Source organism: Fundulus heteroclitus, chromosome 21, assembly GCF_011125445.2.
Source record: "Fundulus heteroclitus isolate FHET01 chromosome 21, MU-UCD_Fhet_4.1, whole genome shotgun sequence".
Taxonomy (NCBI): Eukaryota; Metazoa; Chordata; class Actinopteri; order Cyprinodontiformes; family Fundulidae; genus Fundulus; species Fundulus heteroclitus.
In genome coordinates this window covers 19,096,585-19,116,440 of record NC_046381.1, presented here as the reverse complement: position 1 = coordinate 19,116,440, position 19,856 = coordinate 19,096,585, and the positions used below count along the sequence as shown (strand labels likewise).

Below are 19,856 nucleotides of genomic sequence, written 5' to 3'. Positions count from 1 at the left end.
ATTAAAAAGGTTCATTAGGTTTGTCATATTATTTAATCCCAAAGCTCACCAACATTTACAAGTGGGACACTGTGCAAGCATCGCAAACCCATGTTAAACTAGCCACCGAATGAAGGCACCAAACTCTGATTATTAATGTGAGAATTTTTTTTTCCAATCACAATACAATTAAATACGTCTTTGATCAATGTGTGAATGCAAAAATATCTATTTTCTTTCAGGTTTTCCTTCATGTCATTATCTTTAAAAATTGTACAAACAGGGTTTTTCCACCCTACGGAGGCAGACATAAATAAATAATGTGATTCAATTCTGAGGGTAGAAAAACAAATACTGATAGAACGATGATCCGGTTTTGACAAGTGGAAATTGTTCATTGATTTAAAGAGAAGTGACGTCAAATAAAAGAAAAATAAATGTACAAATTGCACCATTACAATAAAGAAATGTACATTTTTATGAACAGTAAGGAACAAAAATCAGTGTTTTCTAAATTCAAAATACAAAGCTGTCGTGTATCCATAACCTATTATTCAGTAATCAAAAATTATCTTTATTTCGAATGCATACTTCATTCAAAAAAGAGAGCCACTCTTTCCTAATCAAGTTAAATCAGTTGCCTCAATAGATAACCTCATGGTTACACTGACTTTTTCTTCTAGAGGAACTGGATTCTGTAATTCTCCTGAGCTCAAGGGGAATCTTTACATTCAGTAGAAAACAAAGCCGCCCAGCAGGAGGCAGCGGGAGTATGTGGGCTGAATGGAGGAGGGAACATGGATGAAACAGTCAAACAAGCGGACAGTGATGTACATCAAACCATTATTGGCACGGGGCAGTCCGGTCTCACCTGAAAATGTGCAATAACGACATTCGTCCACTTCTCAAATGTCCATGGTTGGAAAAGAAAAATCTGAGATCACGTTGCATGTAGGATGTACTTTTGGTCCCCTTCCCCAATTATTTGCCAACGAGGGTAAAATATATATAAAAGCAGAAGAAAACCAGTAGGAAAAAAAAAAAAAGAAAAAAAAAAAAAGAATTGTGCAGAAAGGGCCAAGCAGTGAGTTCTTGCATCATATTTTACTGTAGTTTCGGCCAAGTCGACCGTTTTAATGCTATGCAGAGTGCACTGACTGTCAGTGTTCTCCGTTTACTTCCTTAAAGCCATGTCCACCGCCCTGCAAACGTACCCGAACCTTTTCACATTTTGTCACTTTAACACCACAAACAGGACGCACATTTTATTGGGATTTTATGCAATTCACAAAAAAATGGTGCACAAAAGAAGCGGAAAGAAAATGATGCATGTTTTTTTTAAGGTTTTACAAATAAAAACAACCCGATAGCCTTAAATAAAACCCAGTGCAACCGGTTGCCTTCAGTCACCTAATGAGCAGAGTCCATTGGTGTGCAATCCAATCTGGGCATAAATCCAGCTGTTCTGTAAAGGCCTCAGAGGTTTGTTAGAGAAGATTAGAGAAGGAGCAGCATCACGAAAACCAAGGGACACAGACAGAGGACAGCTCAGGGAGAAAGTTGTGGAGAATCTGTTGACAAGACATCAGAGGCAGGGATAGGAATGACGGTCCTGGTTGATTTGGGGATGAAAACAATAACTATTAATGGCCATAAGACCTGAGACTTGGGTAGAGATCCAACTCCTAACAGGACAACAAACATGAATCTAACCAGGGAGTCTGTGGAAAAACTGCTGTCTGGCAGAACTTGAGCTAAGCTGCATTGAAAAATGGGAAAGTTTCAAGATGAGCAAAGCTGGTAGAAACATAAAAGACCGGCAGCTATAATTGCAGCAAAAGGTGGTTCTAAGTTTACAAATGCAAATCCAACGTCAGTTATTTTTATTGTAAAAAAAAAAAAAAGAAATGATTGAGACCCATGCAGCAGGTTCTATCCACTAAATCAGTCATGCACCAGCCTGTGTTGGCCTGTCACATAAAACCCCCATAAAAAATAAAATAAATGAAAGTTTGTGGTTTGACAAAACGTGAAAAAGGCCATAGGAGAATGAATGGTTTTGCAAGGCACTGTTTTTCCTTAGTGAGACGCAACACTTATGTCTGCAGGCGAGTACTTTCTGGGGGGAATGTATGTATTGTAAAAATTTCTAAACCAATGTAGTCGTTACACGTTCTGCTGTGAGATCAGATTGCATGTGGCCTTAGCTTACAATCTTTTACATTGAAGACATGTCTGTTCTTGAAGGCTCGTCACTTTGGGGCGCTCCTGCCCTCTGCAGGCAGCAGGGAGCGTCTACATGAGGCCGCAGCACGGCTCCTTGCTGTTGGTCTGCTCCTCCTCAGGGGCGCGGAGTTTCAGCAGCGGCGGATCTCCGCTGGCGGGCGTGAAGAACACCTGACTGGGAGAGGCGGGCTGCTCTGGAGTCGGGGAGATTTGGGCTTCAGACTGAGCCTGAGGGGTTGTCGTCTGGGCGGCTGCAGCAGCGGGCTCCTCCACCTCTGCGGTGGAAGGCAGGGGAGGAGGCGGAGCTGGGTACTTGTTCAGCTTGGCAGCCGCCCGCTGGCGCTTCAGGTCGGCCAGGGTGTGGTGCGATTTCTCCCGAGTCATGCCGTCTACACCGTCGCCCTGTTCCTGCCCGTCCCTGGGCGCGGGGCTGAGCTCGTAGGTGGCGCTGCGGTCCATGCGGCCCCCGCCGCTCCAAAGCTCTCCGGGCACGGAGGAAGACAGAGACACGGACGTCTCGCCGTTCCCCACGCTGGACGACCCGATCTTTCTGTCTGCGACGTCCAGCTCCTCCACACGCGCGGTCGCCGCGATGGCAGCAACCTGAAAAGCAAGGGAGGGGTTGAGTAAAATTAAAAACAAAGCCAACTGGTTCATCAGGTCCCACTTTTCCTGAGATAAAAAAAATGAGTCACCATAGCGGCGTGCTGGAGAAGCTCGTTGTCGGTCTGTCTGTCTTCGTCGTCGTCCTGTGGTTCAGGCTGCCGGCCACGCTCCTGCCACACCATCGCCTCTTTGTGGTGCTCCCGCCGGTACAGACTGGAGCGCTCGTTCACGCTGACCCGACGCACCACCTTCCTGTACGGGCAAACGAGATGGAAACGTGAACGTACCCACTTCTCTGAGTCGTTCTCACCCTCTGGCGGCCCTGAACTCCCCCCAGGTTACCCTCTGCTCCCGGTGCTGGAGGCTCGCCTCTGCAGCGTGCCCTTCTGCTTGTCTTGACTTTTCATGATGGCGTCGTGTTTGTGCTTCAGGTCCATCAGTTTGGCTCTGACCTCCTCGTCAATGCATACGTCTGAAAGGGAAGCAACGGGAACGGTTAGACAGCTAAACAGCTAGCATTTCAGAGGAACGACCAGAAGACCCTCGCATCTCACCGAGCGGCGTCTCGTCTAAAACCGACTTGGAGTTGAGATCGGCGCCGTGGGCCACCAGCAGCTCCACTATTTGGATCTGTGGAACGAGTTAAAAAAACAAGCAATGCTCAAAAGACAGTTGGAAAACGGGGTTCTTTGAGGGCGACCGCGGCACAGACCTGTCCCCAGCAGGCGGCGGCATGGAGAGGCGCCCATCCGTCAGAGTCTTTCAGTTCCAGCTGAGCCCGGTGCTCCACTAGCAGCTCTGCTACAGACATGTAGCCATTGGCAGACGCTATATGGAGCTGACATGGGAAGAAGAAGAAAAAAGAAGCCTTTTATAGTACTGGACATGTCTTATGGGCTGTTATTAGGATTTTATGTGATGGAATAACACAAAGTAGCAGATAATTGTGAAATAGGGGTAAGGGAAACAAGCTTTTCCAAATTATTTACAACTCCAAATCTTAAAAGTGCGGCAGGCATTTGTGTTTAGCTCCCCGAGTCAAAGCTTGGTCAAAATGGCTTTTCACTCCAAGGCTTTCAATGGGAGGCTACCACCAGCTTGGCACATACAGAGAATTAACTTATTGCTCATTCTTTTTTGAATACCCAAGATTTATTGCAACAAATGATTTTACTGTGTGTAGGTGTTCTACTCTATATAGGTAAGCGTTGTTCAAAATTACTAGTGATGATGCATCAAGTTCTCCATTGTGCGTGTGCAGTATGAGGGATTGCTGCAAAGCCATGGACAATGCAGACGACTGTCTACGCTCTTTCATGAAGAGTGAATGCTGCTTGTCAACACTTTGATGCAATCTGCTGGATTTCCTTAGACAGGAAACTTTTAAACCAATCAGATCGAATCTGACTTTGTAAAGTGCCTTGAGATGACAAGTGTTGTGAATTGGCGCTATACAAATAAAATACAATTGAATTATAGAATGAATGAAAAAGAAAAATTCAAAGGTTTTGTTTGACTTTAAATTAATAATGTAATCAATATAATTTTTCTTTACATTTCTTTTCCTGCAAATCCCTTTGCGTTAAGCCTTCTGTATGACTGATGCTTTACAAATACATTTGTTTTGCCTTCCGTTGCCTAATACTACTTTGGGGATATCGATTTATTACTCTGATGTTATATCAACTTATTTGTATGACAATGCAACACTTGCCGATGTAACGAAGTCTGTTACAATTTTGGACCGCTATTATTATTATTTTATTTATTTCTATATTATCTGTGCATCCAAAACTATTACTTACATTGATATCAATCACAGAAAAAACAAAAACAAATATGATTTGACCATTTTATTTCTAATCTCTTACAGGTATCAGGGATTTAATAATAATAAAAAAATTCTTCTAATTTTAAAGTAATAATAAATCACCTCTAGTCTCATACCTGAATTTAATAAAACAAAAGCGCATCTTAAAAAAATATCTTCATCTTGCAATCGATGTAATTAGATTGTTAATCATTGATTCGATACTTGGATCGATGTATTGTTAAGCCCCTAGGTGACATGTGGATATTATTTTCCTTCCGTCTCACCAGTGTTGCTCCGTTGTTGTCTTGTGCGTTTAAATCTGCGTCGCTCTGAATCAAAGCCTGAACGTCAGCGAGCATGGCCGTCTCTCTGGCCGCTCTGCACTCATCTATCCGGTCCTGAGTTATCCCTGCGAAGAAGAAAAAACTAATCCCATCACAAAAAACACTTATGATGCAAAAACAAAAACACATCTTGTTTCCTGTATCTCAATAGATTTTATATTTAGACAAATACATGAAAAAAATTAAATAACCTACAACGCTAAAAGGCGCAAAACAAAATGTTTGCCGCTGATTCCCTTTACTGACCCTGTTCAGACATAACCGTCTCTAGCAGCTCCAGGGTGGCCTCATCCTCACAGAGGTCATAGGCCATGTTGCCGTCTGCATTGACAGCCAGCAGGTCAGCTCCACTACGGGAACAGACACACGCGGATGGACATGCAAATTGATCAGGATCAGAGCGACACACCCTCACGTGCAAAGCAATGCTCTCAGACTAGAACTGCAGCCATATTTCCATTTTATTTTGCATACTCAATCATTCTTATCTTCTAAATCTGTTTATCATCTGAAAAAAAAAAACATACACTCTCATACAGGAGAAAGAGGGTCGCACTGGGTTGCAAATCATTTTTAACCAATTTCTAAACAAGAGGAATGCAGGAAATCGAAAGAAAAGAGCTAAAAGTGAGGAGGATGTTTATGGAAGCAGAAGAGAAGCTGAGCATGAACCGCGTTAGACTCACGACTGAATGAGGAGCTGCACCAGCCCCGTGTGTCCACAGGTGGCAGCAGCGTGCAGCGGCGTCCACAGCTCGCTGTCACAGGCGTTCACGGAGGCGCCCGCATCAAGCAGGCACTGCACTATCTCCACAAAGTCATCAATGCAGCACTGAGAAGAGAAAACAGCGGTAGAAATCCTAGAAAAGAAAATACCCAGAGCTGCACCACATGGCAGCAGAACATGGAAAAGTCTCAGAAAAGAAAATTGCTGAGAGAAAAAGAAAAGCAAAAACACACACGAATGGACAAATCTGTGTTTAATTTTGAAGGCGGCGACTACACTCGCTTGAGAGGAAAAGTTTGCATGAATGGCTCAGTCTTCTGCTGTGCAAATACCACATTTTTCCTAGAAGGCGACTGATTTTATAAAGAGTTCTCTGTACCGACAAACACGCCCTTCATAAGTGAGAAGAGGCAGATTTACACCAACTTATGGGGGAATTAATAAAAAAAAGTAGAAGTTATACACAAGCAGACTTTTTGTTTTGTTATAGTTAAAGAAATCCCTTCAAGTATAATCTTAAGAATGTCCCCTTCCCCCTAAAACGTCTGGCCTTTGAACAAAAGAGGAGTGGAATAATCTGTGTCCTTCTGTAAACTAAGATAAGTAAAACTTTTAGACAAAATAAAGACAAGGAAAGGACACGATGGCTGCAAACATCACAGAGAGACACAACACAGGAAAGTCCCAAACATATTGAAAACCTGTCATTTTAGTTTACTGCACATGTAGGAGGAGCTCTGTGTGCAGATATTACCTCCATTACATGTGGTTTCTGGAAAAAGGAATGTTTTGCTTATCGATGTCCAAATGCGGTTTGCAATCCGAGCCGATTACGCACTCAGACATGTTTAGGTGCTGACATGTTTCCGTTGGGTAACAACCTGCCTGTGCAATGCTAAGACAGCGACGGGCCGGCTCCTGGACCAGCTGAGTGCGTACCTGGTGCAGGGCTGTCAGTCCATCCTCATTGACCAGATCCGGGCTGACGCCGCTGTTCAGCAGCTCTCTCACTAGAAAAAGCAGAAGCACCCATTAAAACAGACACACACACACAATCACACCGCACAGGAAAAGCCCATTCTTGGTCAGGGTTGATCCGTCTGTCTGTCCTCAACAGAACCTCATTTGATTCTGGGTCCAGAGCAAATGAGTGTAGGTCTGGACTTTGACTGGACCGTTGCAACACATGAATATGTTTTGAGTTAACCCAGTGGTCCTCAGGGCCCCCTGTCCATCTTTTATTAGCTGGATCTCTGGCCTAAGCTGATGGGCGTAACAGATGTGCACTGCAAAAAAGGAACTAAAATGTACTTATCTTACTTCTTATTTTACTGTATTCTTATTTTTTGTCTGCACCATCAACACCAAGTCAAATTCCTTGTAAGTGCAAACCTACTTGGCGATTAAACTCGAATCTGATTCTGAAAAGTGAAATTTATTGTGTATTTTTCCATGATTAGAGTGGGTAAATAAGACTATTTGCCAATGGAATAAAACTTTTGCACTTAAAATAGGAACAATTCATCTCCATCATCTTGTTTCAAGTGCAGGATGTTATTTTAGGGGTAAAAATACTTATTCCATTGGCAAATCAAGGAAAAATACACTAATTTCAAGAAATTTTTACTTACTTTTAGTTCCTTTTTTGCAATGTGGGGTAAATTTTTTTTCAGCCCATACAACCGTTTAGAGCCGGGTATACAGTGTACGAGTTTTTGCCCTTTTTGGGCTGATTCTTCAGTTGTGCGAGAACTTTTCGGATCGGGCCGAGTTTCAGCTGCAAGGTGCGTCGTATACAGAGGTAACGATTAGCCTCTCACAACCACCTCCTGAACAGGAATCGTACGGTGGGATTAAAATCAAACATGTCTGAAATTCAGTCGGCCCTCGTGAGGCAATCCTGAGCGCGTCCTGCTGTTGAAGCAGAGCTACGAGCCGATTTCCACCAACCTCGCGAACTGCGCATGTGCAAACAAGGGAATTCTTCTTCACCTTCTCAGACAAAAACTTAGGCGTGAAAAGAAGCATGGCAGCGGTACGTGTGACATGGAGTCAAACTACGGAGGAGCAACTCATAGAATTGCCAAGGCAGCGTGTTTCGTTCTAGTGAGCCTCATTTTTAACAGTGAGCATCGACACTTCCGCCTTTTTCTTCTTCTACTGTTTATGTTTGGCTTCCGGATAGACGAGTCCGACAAGCGCCATCTCTCTACGGGGCTGAGTCTGACGTGTGGTTTTTGGACGTACAGTGTGAGCCGTCAGATCTCATCAGAGCGTCAGACCGTACAGTAAAAACAGATATGGTGAGCTGTGAACCTTTAAACTCTGCGGTTTTGTTGTACAGTTTGAGCTGTACGTGAGTACAATGATTGAAAATATTGCACAGTGTATGCCCGGCTTAATCCGCTATTAACATGCGATGCCGTGTTTTTCCGAGCCGTCTTTAAACGCACCATACGCGTACCTGTGCCCCCGTGGATCAGACAGGAGATGAGCTAAAAGGATCAGGTTTAAGGAATAAACCCGATCCTTTGCAGAACTTGTGCCCACTGTGGCTTTCCACAGATTTAACAGAAATCTTTATTGGGCCTAAAGAAAGTGCAGAGTCAGGGAGGAGACGTTTAATTAGGCACCATTATGATCCGGCTAGGTAGATGGTCGAGGGTCATTGTGTCAACTCAACCAGGGTTTGGCGGTCTATGGTATAGTCGGTCCCCTGGTGCTGGTAGTGATTATGTGGTTCTTTAGGAGAGGGACAGGAGGCTGATAAACCCCTTAATATATATCTATATACATCTGAAAATGTGTCTCCCTCACTTCTGAGATGACGGTTATGCCCTTGCCCAGCATATGTGATTAGAATAACCTCATGACCTCCACAGCATGCCATCAGATGCTGCAGAAAGTCTCCTAATCCCCCATTAATCTAAGCCAAGTGTCTGGCAGCAGGGAAACACCTAAAACCATGCAGGACAAGCGGGTCCTGAAGTCCAGGGTGGAGAACCACTGATCTAAACCACATCCTCGTAGCTCCGGCTCTACGCTCCACTCAGCTCTGATGGGCTTCGCCTGTTCCTGCATTTTTGTTACCAACACCGTCACATAAAGTCACTGCATAAATACATGTGGGTGTGTATTTGTAATGTTTATGGTAGCAGAGAGCGTTCATGTCTCACCCTCCTCCACGTCGTTGCGGGCCGCTGCTTCCAGCAGGGTGATGGACTCGGGGAAGGTCACTTTCGTGGTGCGTTTCTTCTTCTTGTCCGCTTTGGCCCGTGATCCTCGTCCTGCTTCCTTCTCCATCTGCGCCCAGGCCTTCAGCTGTTGAGCCCGGCGCTTCTGGGCGTGCTTCAGGCGCTCTGTGGCGCTCAGGCGCCCAACGGTGGCCATCTCGGCCAGCAGCTCACCGTGATCTGCTGCCATGGAGGCTCGATTGTGCCGCGTCACGTCTCCCGAGTTCAGATTCTTTTAGTAATTTAGCTTTGAAAACTCTACGCTAGCCCCTCCGGTCTCCTCTCGGGTCAAAGATCTACATCACAGTGTTTAGCAGAACATGAAAAGGGCCTAGATCTTCTGTATGAACATAAATGACGAGGAAAAAAAAAAAGAAACTGACTAACAATAATTCGCTTATGTTGCTTTTTCTTGAAATATCTCCATGATTGTATTGGTGGGTAAGCAATGCTTACATCAAAACTTTCACTGTGCCCAAATGAAATGTTGACTCGTTACCTAAAGGAAAAAGTGCAAACTTCTGCAAATGTTCAGTCCTATCCATTTCAGCTGTAGGCAATCTTGCCAAAATTCATTCCAGAAACCAAAGAGAGGAAAACGGTGAGACCAGGACCTCCAGCTACTCGGCTGGTCGGACTCTCCCTCTCCCCTCCTAGGTGCTTAATCCGTACTGCAGCCGATTAGGTCCGACACCTGGATCTAGCATGGAGGGGGCGAGGCGATTTCAGAATCCACTGGCGATGAACAAACACCTGCATGACGCAGACAGAACTAGGACCTACAGACCATGTCCACTCCAGTGCCACAGTTCAGTTCACACGGCCCGCGGAGGAGCACAGGAAGCGCTCCACGGCTTGTTCTCGCCGATGTCCGGGACGCGCGTTCTGGGAGGGCTGCAGGAGGGGGAGCTGCCGGTGCGGCGGCTGCGGTGATCCAGTCTGCGGGCAGGAGGAGAAAATGTCAGTGCTACGTTACAGTATAATGCATGCGTTCTGTCTCTAACCCCAGAGTTCCCTCCTCTCCCTCCTGAAGAAACTTGAGAAGGTGGGATGCCTTTCATTACTGATGGACACACGCGCTTTGCTGGCTACGGTTGTTCCCACACGGATGAGCTGAAGACAACATTAAAAAGTGTGTGTGTGGGGGGGGGGGGGGAACCTACCGTGTTAACGCCCAGTTTCAGCAACTGCAGCGACTTTGTCAAGATCTCTCTCGTTACCTTTGGTTAACTTCCAGCAGAGGCACACGGCTCGCGCTCGGCTCTTTCCAGGCTACTCATATATTATTCAGGCTTTGGCCTGTGCGCGCTGAGAGGAAGGTCAACCAGTGGCACCCGCTAAGATAGAGAGAGTGAATGATAAGACACCGGTCCCAGGACCCGGCGCCGCCGCGGCAAACTACACTGTTTCACAAAAATCAGCTGATCAGATGGCAAATAGGTGCGCTGACAACGGCGAGATATATCGGTTACACACTTCCTCTAAGGCCGTCGGCTCGCTGAAGTTTATTGGGCCTGCAACGTTTTACCTGAACGCTGTAAAAGATAAATCTAGGGTGACTCATAGGTAGAATCGCCAGTAAGCCTCAGATGTTCAGCGAACAGATTCACCGTCGCGCCGTTTTGCCGGACCTTGTGGAAAGTTTATTTTAAGACATCCAGCTACTCGCCCTTTGACACAGATTACTATTGCCATGCACGGCGAAAAACGGCGAGAGCAAACCTAGCTTAACGCATCCGCATCCTACAGCTGAGCTCATAGGTTTACATACAACGGCTGAAAATCTGATTGCTTTTTTTTTTTTAACTCAGCTGTTTTCTGAGAGTAGCAGCGCTAATGGTTCCCTCGAAGTCGTGAGTACTGAGGGACTGCAGTGAGCCGTGCGGAACGTCAGCAGTGTTTGTTCTGTCGGGTCAACGCACAGATTGGCGTACATTAAAGCCATGTATGCTTAAATGACTGGACACTCTTCTCTCGGAGGAGGAACACTCCCTCTGGCATTATAAGACTGGTTTTGGTAAGTAAACAGATACATGCTAGACAGATGGCTAGAGAGAGAGACTAAGAGACAAATATAAAAACACGGGGAGAGAGACAAACAGATAAAAAGAGAGACAGAGAGACGGATAAACAAGAGAAAGATTGAGATGGAAAGTAGCTGGCTGTCCATTTAGAGCAGTATCCAATCATAATAAAGGAAAGTTGAGTGGAAGGAAAACATTTTTGCATTACCCAACCATGCATGAATATTTATGACAACACCACAAGGCCAGATTCTACAGGTAAAGATCTTTGAAACATTCTGTTTCAATCGCACTTAAAATCTTCATCTTTAAAAATCGAACAACAATAGTTTATAAGTTGTTGTGATCTACTATTCATATGGTGATTTGAGCTACATTTGTTTTTGGCATATTTCTGTAACATGCACTTTATCAAAACTGTGTTACATGACCTGGGTCTCAAATATACCTGAACTTAAAAAAAAATACAATAAAAGAAACAGTATGTTGGCCCAGCTGCATAACACATCGTTATCTTTAGTCATGGAACAACTGTGCAACCTTCCCACAAGTGGCTAACCTGCTAAAATTACACAAAGAGCACATCAACCAGACTATGGGATATGTCCTGGTCAAAAAGGAGACTTGCAACGTCCAGGTAAGTTTATGGTCTAAGGTCTGCCTCAATAAGGTTTATATCTTGGTATTTTAAGGGCATCAGTGAAGGCTCCAAATGCAACCCAGCACTATCTCTGTAAGCTGGTCTCGGCCAACACATCTCTAAATCACTGTTAACCAAACAGTCTCTTGAGTGACAACAATCTCATTAACAACTTAAACTTCTTCCTGGCGAAAGGGAATTGCCTCTTTAAAACCTCCCAACTGTTTACTAGGAGGCTTAGCTGTTGTTGTTATGTCTCATCTGATGAGCACCTCTATTAGACTTGTCCATCATGTGCAGGTGAAAAAAAAAAAAAAAAAGAGTTGTAAATCAAATACATATATGTGCCAACTTTAACCCATACGAAGCAACAAAACAATATCAATCTCCTCCAATCCTCTCACTACCGCAAACACGCAATCAGGGCACGAGAGGACAGTGTTTGCAGATTAGCGGCCTTGGCAGGGTGAGACGGACAACTCCGATCTCAGCCAAAGCCAATCAGCGCTGGGTATCAGAGGAATGAAGCTCAGCCTCGGCTGCAGACACCACGACGTCTACTGCTGAGCTGAGAGAAAAAAAAAAAAATGCATCATTCCCCAAAAAGAACACGCGGCCGAGCCCCACCAGGGTTCCTTTCTTTAGAGGACTTCACAGATACGGGTCCGTGATTTATAATAAGGGTGCGACTTGTGAGAAGATTCATTTAAGCTGGCGTATCAGTCTCAGTAAAAACCTATAGAGTATGACAGCAGTACAGTTATAAGATAAACACCATGTAAGCACATCAAAATAACATTTGTACGTCTACATTTCCTACATGACAGATACTTCACTGCAAAAACAGAACTAAAAATATGTAGAATCGTCTTGAAATGTGTGTATTTGTCCTTGATTTGAGTAGGTAAATAAGATTATCTGCCAATGGAATGAGTAATTTTACCCCTACAATAAGATAATTAGATATAATTAGATATAATGCACTTGAAATAAGTTGATGGAGATGAGTTCTTCCTATTTTAAGTGCAAAAATCTTATTCCATTGGCAGATTATCTTATTTACCCACTTAAATAAAGTACAAATACACTAATTTCAAGAAAAGTTTAGTTTAGTTTAGTCTGTTTTTGCAGAGTTAAGATGCCCGCTTTGGATTTTCATATAATTTGCAGTCAAAATTAAAAAAGAAATTGCTTCTAGAAAGTTGCAATGCAATATTCTTGAAGTAAAACAAAGACATTAAAAAAGAAACATAAAAAAAGCCAAATCTACACCCTTATATTCCTTTAGACATAGTAATATAAGGAATATCTACTCCTGCTAGACTTCCACTGTTGGGTGTACTGCTGTTCATGTCCACCAACAACAAGTTGTGACCCACTGCCAGAAAACTGCAGAGACAGAAACAGACACAGGATTGCTTCATAGTTTTGTGACGGCTGCTGGTGCTGAAGCTACCTGTGTTGCCTAGAAAGACGTTAAGGCTGAAAGAGAAGCTTGCTGCATTGGTGGTGCAACAAGTTGTCGGAGAAAACACGCTTTTATGAAAAGAACGGTTACGAACTACACCAGTGTTGTAGTTAGACATGCGCCCATCACAGTTTTGAATAGGGGTGGACAATAATTCTATATCAATATATATCGCTATATAACTTTATTCCCAGAACTGAATTTTCAGTTGTAATGCAAATTGCAGTTGACTAATAAAATTGATTGATTGATTTATTATTCAATAAAAGCGATATGACATTTCCAATATTTCAGTATACATTGCGGTCTATCATTGCAGCATTTGTCACTGACTGATGTTCTAGGTTTTATGTAATTTTGCGTGTTTCATTTTTTTAAACAAATATTTCCAAAATGTTATATTGGAGGAGCCAAATAACTGTCATCAGTTTGCAGTCTTTCTGAGTCTTTTATTTTGTTTAGATCCATATTGTAATTATATCGTATCGACAGAAATTAAGAAATATATAAGTTTTGGCCGTGTCGTCCAGCCCCAGTTTTGAAACAAAGTGACTTTGGAGCTGACTTTTTTATATGACCGATTAGCACGGTTAGCTTAACTAATAAATTGTGGTTGTTATGTTATTTTCAACGGACATTCTTAAAGGGGCCTAGACACACATTTTGACCATAAGAAGAAAATATTTATTCTAGTGGTCTCCTGATGCTGGTATCGTATCGGGCCGATACCAGCGTTAAGTACTCATAGTTGTACTTGTAAAAACAACCAGATACTCAGAACTGATGCCAGATTTCCTCCTGGGCTGGACTACGGTGAACTTAAAGGCTAGAAACCACTCTATAACAGCTAATGGCACTATACACCAAGAGGTTATTAGCTGACCCTCCAAAATTAAAAAGGAGAGAAGATAACTGAAGCTCTAACCGAATTCATCACCCTTTGATGGTCAGTCGTTTTCAGTGGTTAATGATATTAAGTTATTTGTGATCTACAAATATCAATTTATTAAGTACTCAGTGTCGATACTTGGAATTGGCGAGTATCTAAACCGAAGTACTTGTACTCTTTCAGGAAAAAACACTGGTAAAAACTGCTAATGTATTCATCTTCAAATAAAACCAGGCCCCTTTAATTCTGAGATTTCTAAAAGCCTGTCAACATTTCCACATCCAGCAGCTTCCATAACAAACAGAAACTCCGCTGCCATAAGTTCAACCTTCCTGTTATCTGCTGAAATTCTTGCTCTCCTTTAATGAACGCCAGCCCCGTCTCGACATATTGTACACAAAACATGCTTTCTCCTTTTAAACAGCTTCTCACAACTCTGCGCTTCAATTCCTCCTGATGTGCGTTTTTAAAAATCGCTCACTGATCTAGAACCTTTCGTTTTTCCACTCAGCAGCGCCATCTAGCCTGAGGAGGGTTGTTGTGAGTAAGCCCCAGTAAGTATGATGGCTTTCCTGATTAGAAACTCATGAACTAGTTGAGTTTCCACCTGACCGGGCGGTACGGGTTGATCAGACAACTTCTCCGTGCATCCCTCACTGTAATGAGTTTTGGAAAATAATTATAATCATTGCTTATACCCAGCCTGAAACTTTAAAGAGCTTTTCCTTTTCTAATATCCCCCTGAGCTCCAGTCCATCACAGAAGACAGAAAAAAAAGAATAAATGTCTGTACCAGTGTGTAAACATAATACATTACATGATAGTGTAATGATGTTTAGAGTCAGTGGTGAGTTTTGGTAACACACTGGGATATATTATCATTTATGTGCACAAAAGAAACATGATCTATTTAATACAACAGTGGAAGTAGAGGCGGAAAAACACCTGACTACCCATGACTCATGGATTTAGGGATATTTGGGTCCTTTCAGGCTGTTTGTTGAGGAATTTGTTGCTTTACCAGACTATAAGAACCTTGTGAGTCTCTGAATCAGGCAAAGACCAGTCAGACGGAAAATATAAGGCAAGATTACGACACGAACTCCGGGGAAAAGCAGCTCACACACAGAACTTTTTTTTTAAATTCTCTGCATTTTGCAGCCTCAGTCCGACATTTATAGTCTCCTGGCCTTCTTAAATTAGACGCCCTAACAGGAAGGGGTTGTCAGGGAACACAAACTTTCTCTGAACAGCTCAAATGAATAGAGCACTAATAACACACACACACACACGTGCTCACAAAAGCTCTTACATCCTCGGGATGGGGTGGTACCTCAGTGCAACAGCTCGATCGTCCTTCCGAGAAGGCGGCTGAAAATACAGCCGACACCTTTGCTCAAACTTAAATCCGACCGCGCAGAGCACAGAGCGCTTCGTCCGTTGGATTTATCACCGAGTCCAAACACCGCTGCGCTGCTGCCGACTACCCAGTGAAACTATGCGATGGACCTGAGACAGACAATGCTGGGCCAATGTGGCTTGACGGTTCGGGAACAATCCCTCGTGTCATCCAAAACAAAGCCGAGGGCCGGTCGGTCACTTACCGTGTAGCTCAGGAACCAATTACGGACGAAGTGGCGCTTCAGACAGCTTGCAGAGTAAATCAACAACAGCGGGCGTCTCTATTTGCATCGTCTTAAACAACAACGGCTGAGAAAAAAAACAACAACAACAAAAAAAACACGTGCTTTTTCTTTCCGTTGCAAAAAAAAAAGGAAAAAATCTGTACGGGACTTTGTGACAATTACTGAGCCTCCAGCCTTGAATGAAGGACAGAAAGAGAAGCACAGAAAGAGACAGGGTGGAGGATCTACTGTAAGCTCTGTCATGTGTAAAGATTTGGGTTGCAGCACATAATCAGGCAGAAATCTCAGTAATTCTGCCAAGTAGCTGATTGGGGTTGGGGGGGGGGGGCGAGAGAGAGAGAGAGAGAGAGAGAGACTAAAGAGTCTGGAAGCTTTGCTCACTAGATGACATTGAGGTAAAATCTGAGTGCATTAAAAGTCTTACTTTTGAACATGGAAACTACAGGAAGGAAAACGGCCGGCAACAGCAGAGAATAGACGCAAAGAGGAATTTGGGCCCACGCAAGGTCGAGTCTTTTTCAGCCATCTGGCTTTTTGTTATCGTTATAAAGCATAATCCACCCCAAGATTACTGAGAAATCTCTTTCTAATAACGTCTTCAAAGCGACGACTACAACTTCAGTTACTGGAAAGGTTCCCGCCCCCAAGAAAACGACGACCCCATTTTTGTTGCACATTTTTCTCCAAACTTTTACAGTTCAGCGTGGAAAATAAAGATTATTAATAAACTGAACATTGAACCCGACAAAGAGTTCAGGGTACAGCCCGTTAAAACACGTGTGTTGACATGTAATCTTCCCGTTTTATCGTTTGCTTCCACATGCGTGACACATGTCAGATCTGGGTTCACGCCGTCACGTTGTGCGCCGCACTGAGCACAATCTTTGTCGACATTATAAACCCTACAAATATTTGACCACATTTGCCATAGAAATGCTCTTTGAAAAGTACTTTGCCCTCACGCTGCTATACTTACGAGCAACTTTACAAGCTTTAATGTCCGTGAGTTCATTAGGTTTAATAAGTCATTAATGTAATGGGTATCAGCAACTATTAGGGCTGCCGCCATCATGAAACGGTCATACACCTTGATTTTCTTTCACATTTTGTCTCATTTCAGCCCCAAAGTACGACGTCTTCAGCTTTGCACACCTCAAGCACGAGATGTTCGATCATTTTTATTTGCAAATTAGCTCAAGCTTGGTAAGATTGGATGGATAACAGTCAGTCTGCAGCAAGTCTTATCAGATTTAGGTCTGCAAATAGCCTGAGCCATTCTAACGCAAGGTGCTCATGCTGTGGTGCAGGAACCCCTGGGGGTACTTGTGCTGGTAATCAGAAGAATTTTAATACAAATCACTCGCATGGGGATGTGGGGGCAAGAGATACGAAGCACGACACAAATGAGTTGGCCAATCTTTACGGTGGCCGACAGGTGGAAATGCGCAGCAGACGACTCAATCACAGAAAATAAAACGATGCAAACTCCAAAACACATAAAAAAAACTAACAAATGCAACAGAAAAACGCTCTACAAATACTGCAAGTACCAAAATGAACAGAAAGTTAAAAAAAAAAAAAAGCTGCAAATTTGCTAGGGAAAAAAAGGCATTAGTGCCCCAGGCCACTAGGGGGAGTCACCACCAAGTCTGGGGACCAGGCCTTCAGTGGAGGCGTTAACATGATGAGGGAAAAAAGAAAAGGTGTGATTTGGCTTTTTTTTGTTGTGTTTTTTTTTTTTTTTACGTGGGCGTAATCTTTCACAATATTATAGAACATTAGTAGTTTGTCTTTACTGAGTCCCCCTACTGCCCTCTAGTGGCCTGGTTCACTTCTGTGGTTTTCAGAGCGAGTTTGCAGCTTTTTTTTAAACTTCCTGTTACTTTTGGTGCTTGCAGCATTTTTCGTTTAGCTTTTATGCTCTGTGATTGCAGCATTTTTTTTCTTTTGCATTTATTTTTGTGTTTATGTGTTTTGGAGTTTGCATCACTCATCTGCAGCATGTTTGGCCATTTGTGGCCTGTTCAGACGCTTGCTGCACCCGTCGGCCACCGTAGTTCCTGATCCACAAAACCAGTGGGAATTTGCTAGCCGTGACCAGGGCAGCTACAAAATAATCGAGCTTTTATCTGCACTTTTTAAACCTTTTAACACTGTAGCTGCATGTTAAATAAGGAACGTTGTTTAGTACTGTATGCAAAAGTTTTATTTAGGTAAGCAGCATCCCTACATGGGTTAATAAACTGTTTTTACTGTGACTATTACAGCCAAGGCCACCATATTGGATTTTGTAAGAAACAAGCGATTTTCGTAACTGGGATTCTACGTTCAGGGGACATTTCTGTTCATGTTTGAATCACGATTCCACTTATGAGATAAAAGGTAATTCGGCTACATTTTCAACCATCCATGCACTGCCTAATCACAATAATCACAAAAAATCTGTTTGTCCATTCATTTGTTTCAGAGCAGTCCTGTTTATTAACTTGTTTTGGGTCCCATGACTTTTGTAGCCTCTAACCCACGGGCCGTCAAACTCTAAACCCCAGAGGGACGGTGTCCAGCAACTTTCAGGTGTCTCTCTGCTTCAACACACGCGATCAGTTCATTACCAGGCCTCTGTAGATGTTGACTGCTTGCTGAGGAGGAAACTCTGCAATTTTGAGTCAGGCATGTGTTGGACCAGGGACACATCTAACGTTGCAGGACGTATGTCCTTAGTTTCCCTCCTAGCACAGCCCTGCTTAGCTCCATCCCTCTTCCCAGCTTCCCTGTCCCCACCACAGCATAACACAGCCACTACCGTGCCAGAGTAGAGGGGGCTCAACGCAGCTGGACATTTTAGATCTGCACTTGTGAAAAGCAAGAGAGGAGAAAACCCATTTAAAATGCGCCTTCTGTTTCACATCCACTCACCAGTCTGTGCATGTTGGTCTCTCACACAAAATGCCAATAAAAAGGAAATAAAACCGAAGTGTCCAGGGATTTGGGACACAAACGCTTTTCAACACTGAAAGCAGAATTAAATGCTCCTGAATAATCAAACAACACTTCTTTTTTTTTTTTACCTTTACCAGTTGGAGACTGTGAGATGACTTTATCATAAGTTATTATTTTATTGCCTCGGCCACGCTGGTTAAAGAACAGAGGCGACTGTTTTATAGCTGAGATCCACTCGGCCCTGAACTATGTCCTGGAGCTTTATGCCACTATTTAACCCATATATAACATAATAGCTCATCGATTTCCGGCCGACTTCTCAGCCGCAGGTGATCGCGGTGTGTCGGACTCTTTTTAGATCCGCTCTCATTTTAAGCAGAACCCTAACATGCACCTAAAACTATTGCAGGAGCGGCGGCAGTCAGATCAGCTAGCCCCCCTTAGCGGTGCGCCTGCCGGGCTCAACAGGTAGCCGTGGGTCGGACAGGTGGAGGGCACTTCCGCCTCCCTGCCTCCGCTCACAGCCCCAGCAGCTCCTCTTCTCCTCCTGGTTGTGCTATTAAAGCTGCGCCTGGCGAGAGGAGTTTATCGGCTGAGGTCACGTCATGCTAACCTTACCTTAGCTGGCGGCTGCTGAGCTGCAAAGATAACCAAACTACACCTCAATGATCTGAGCGGCGACTTTATTCGGCTGTGAATGAAGCCGAGCATTAATTAAGCCCCTACACCCAGAACATCACGGAGAAACACGGCGGGGACACCTTACCTGCTGGAGGTGTCTCCCGTTCAGCTCCTGCGGCTGTGAAAGCGGAGTCAGCTGCTGTCCCACCGCCGCTCCTGCTCCTGCTCCTGCTCCTGCCAGCCAAGCCCTCAGGGGAAATAAAGCCTCACCATAACAACCTGACCTGCGCCCTCTCCTCCTGCCGCGCCGCCTCCGCCAGGGGGCGACAGAGTCTCCCGGGTAACGGTGCGCGAACTGCGAGACGTACCAGTGCAGAAGTATTCACGCCCCTATTCACATTTCAACCACACACATTAATGTATAAATGAGTGAATAATTGGAAAGTGGAATAAAAAAAAAGGAACATGTTAGTCACTGATCTATCAAACCATTGCACTGTAGATCTGTCTGTATATTTAATGCTGTCCTTATTCTGGAAGGTGAACCCCTTGCCCAGTGTTTTGCAGCCTCAAACATGTTTTGTTCCAGAATTGCCCTGTATTCAGCTTCACATATGTTAAAGTGTGGTCAAGGCAGACACACACATCTATCTATCTATCTATCTATCTATCTATCTATCTATCTATCTATCTATCTATC

The 19,856-nt window shown here is 43.9% G+C and overlaps 1 protein-coding gene across 2 annotated transcripts; it reads right to left on the bottom strand.

The window, feature by feature from the left end:
- Positions 1-154: 154 nt before the first annotated feature.
- Positions 155-19,388, bottom strand: ppp1r16a (protein phosphatase 1, regulatory subunit 16A). Of its 2 annotated transcripts, none has more exons than XM_012863188.3 (11): positions 19,302-19,388; positions 8,872-9,867; positions 6,635-6,705; positions 5,655-5,800; positions 5,215-5,318; positions 4,909-5,033; positions 3,524-3,649; positions 3,366-3,441; positions 3,154-3,283; positions 2,901-3,063; positions 155-2,808 (listed from the first exon to the last, which is right to left on the bottom strand). In XM_012863188.3, the coding sequence occupies exons 2-11, from the start codon at positions 9,116-9,118 to the stop codon at positions 2,275-2,277; spliced, it is 1,722 nt and encodes a 573-aa protein (XP_012718642.2). In that variant the 5' UTR covers positions 9,119-9,867; positions 19,302-19,388; the 3' UTR covers positions 155-2,274. The 2 variants fall into 2 exon arrangements, with proteins under 2 accessions (XP_012718642.2, XP_035981490.1); XM_036125597.1 differs by lacking the exon at positions 19,302-19,388 and adding an exon at positions 15,554-15,627.
- Between the last annotated feature and the right edge of the window lie 468 nt (positions 19,389-19,856).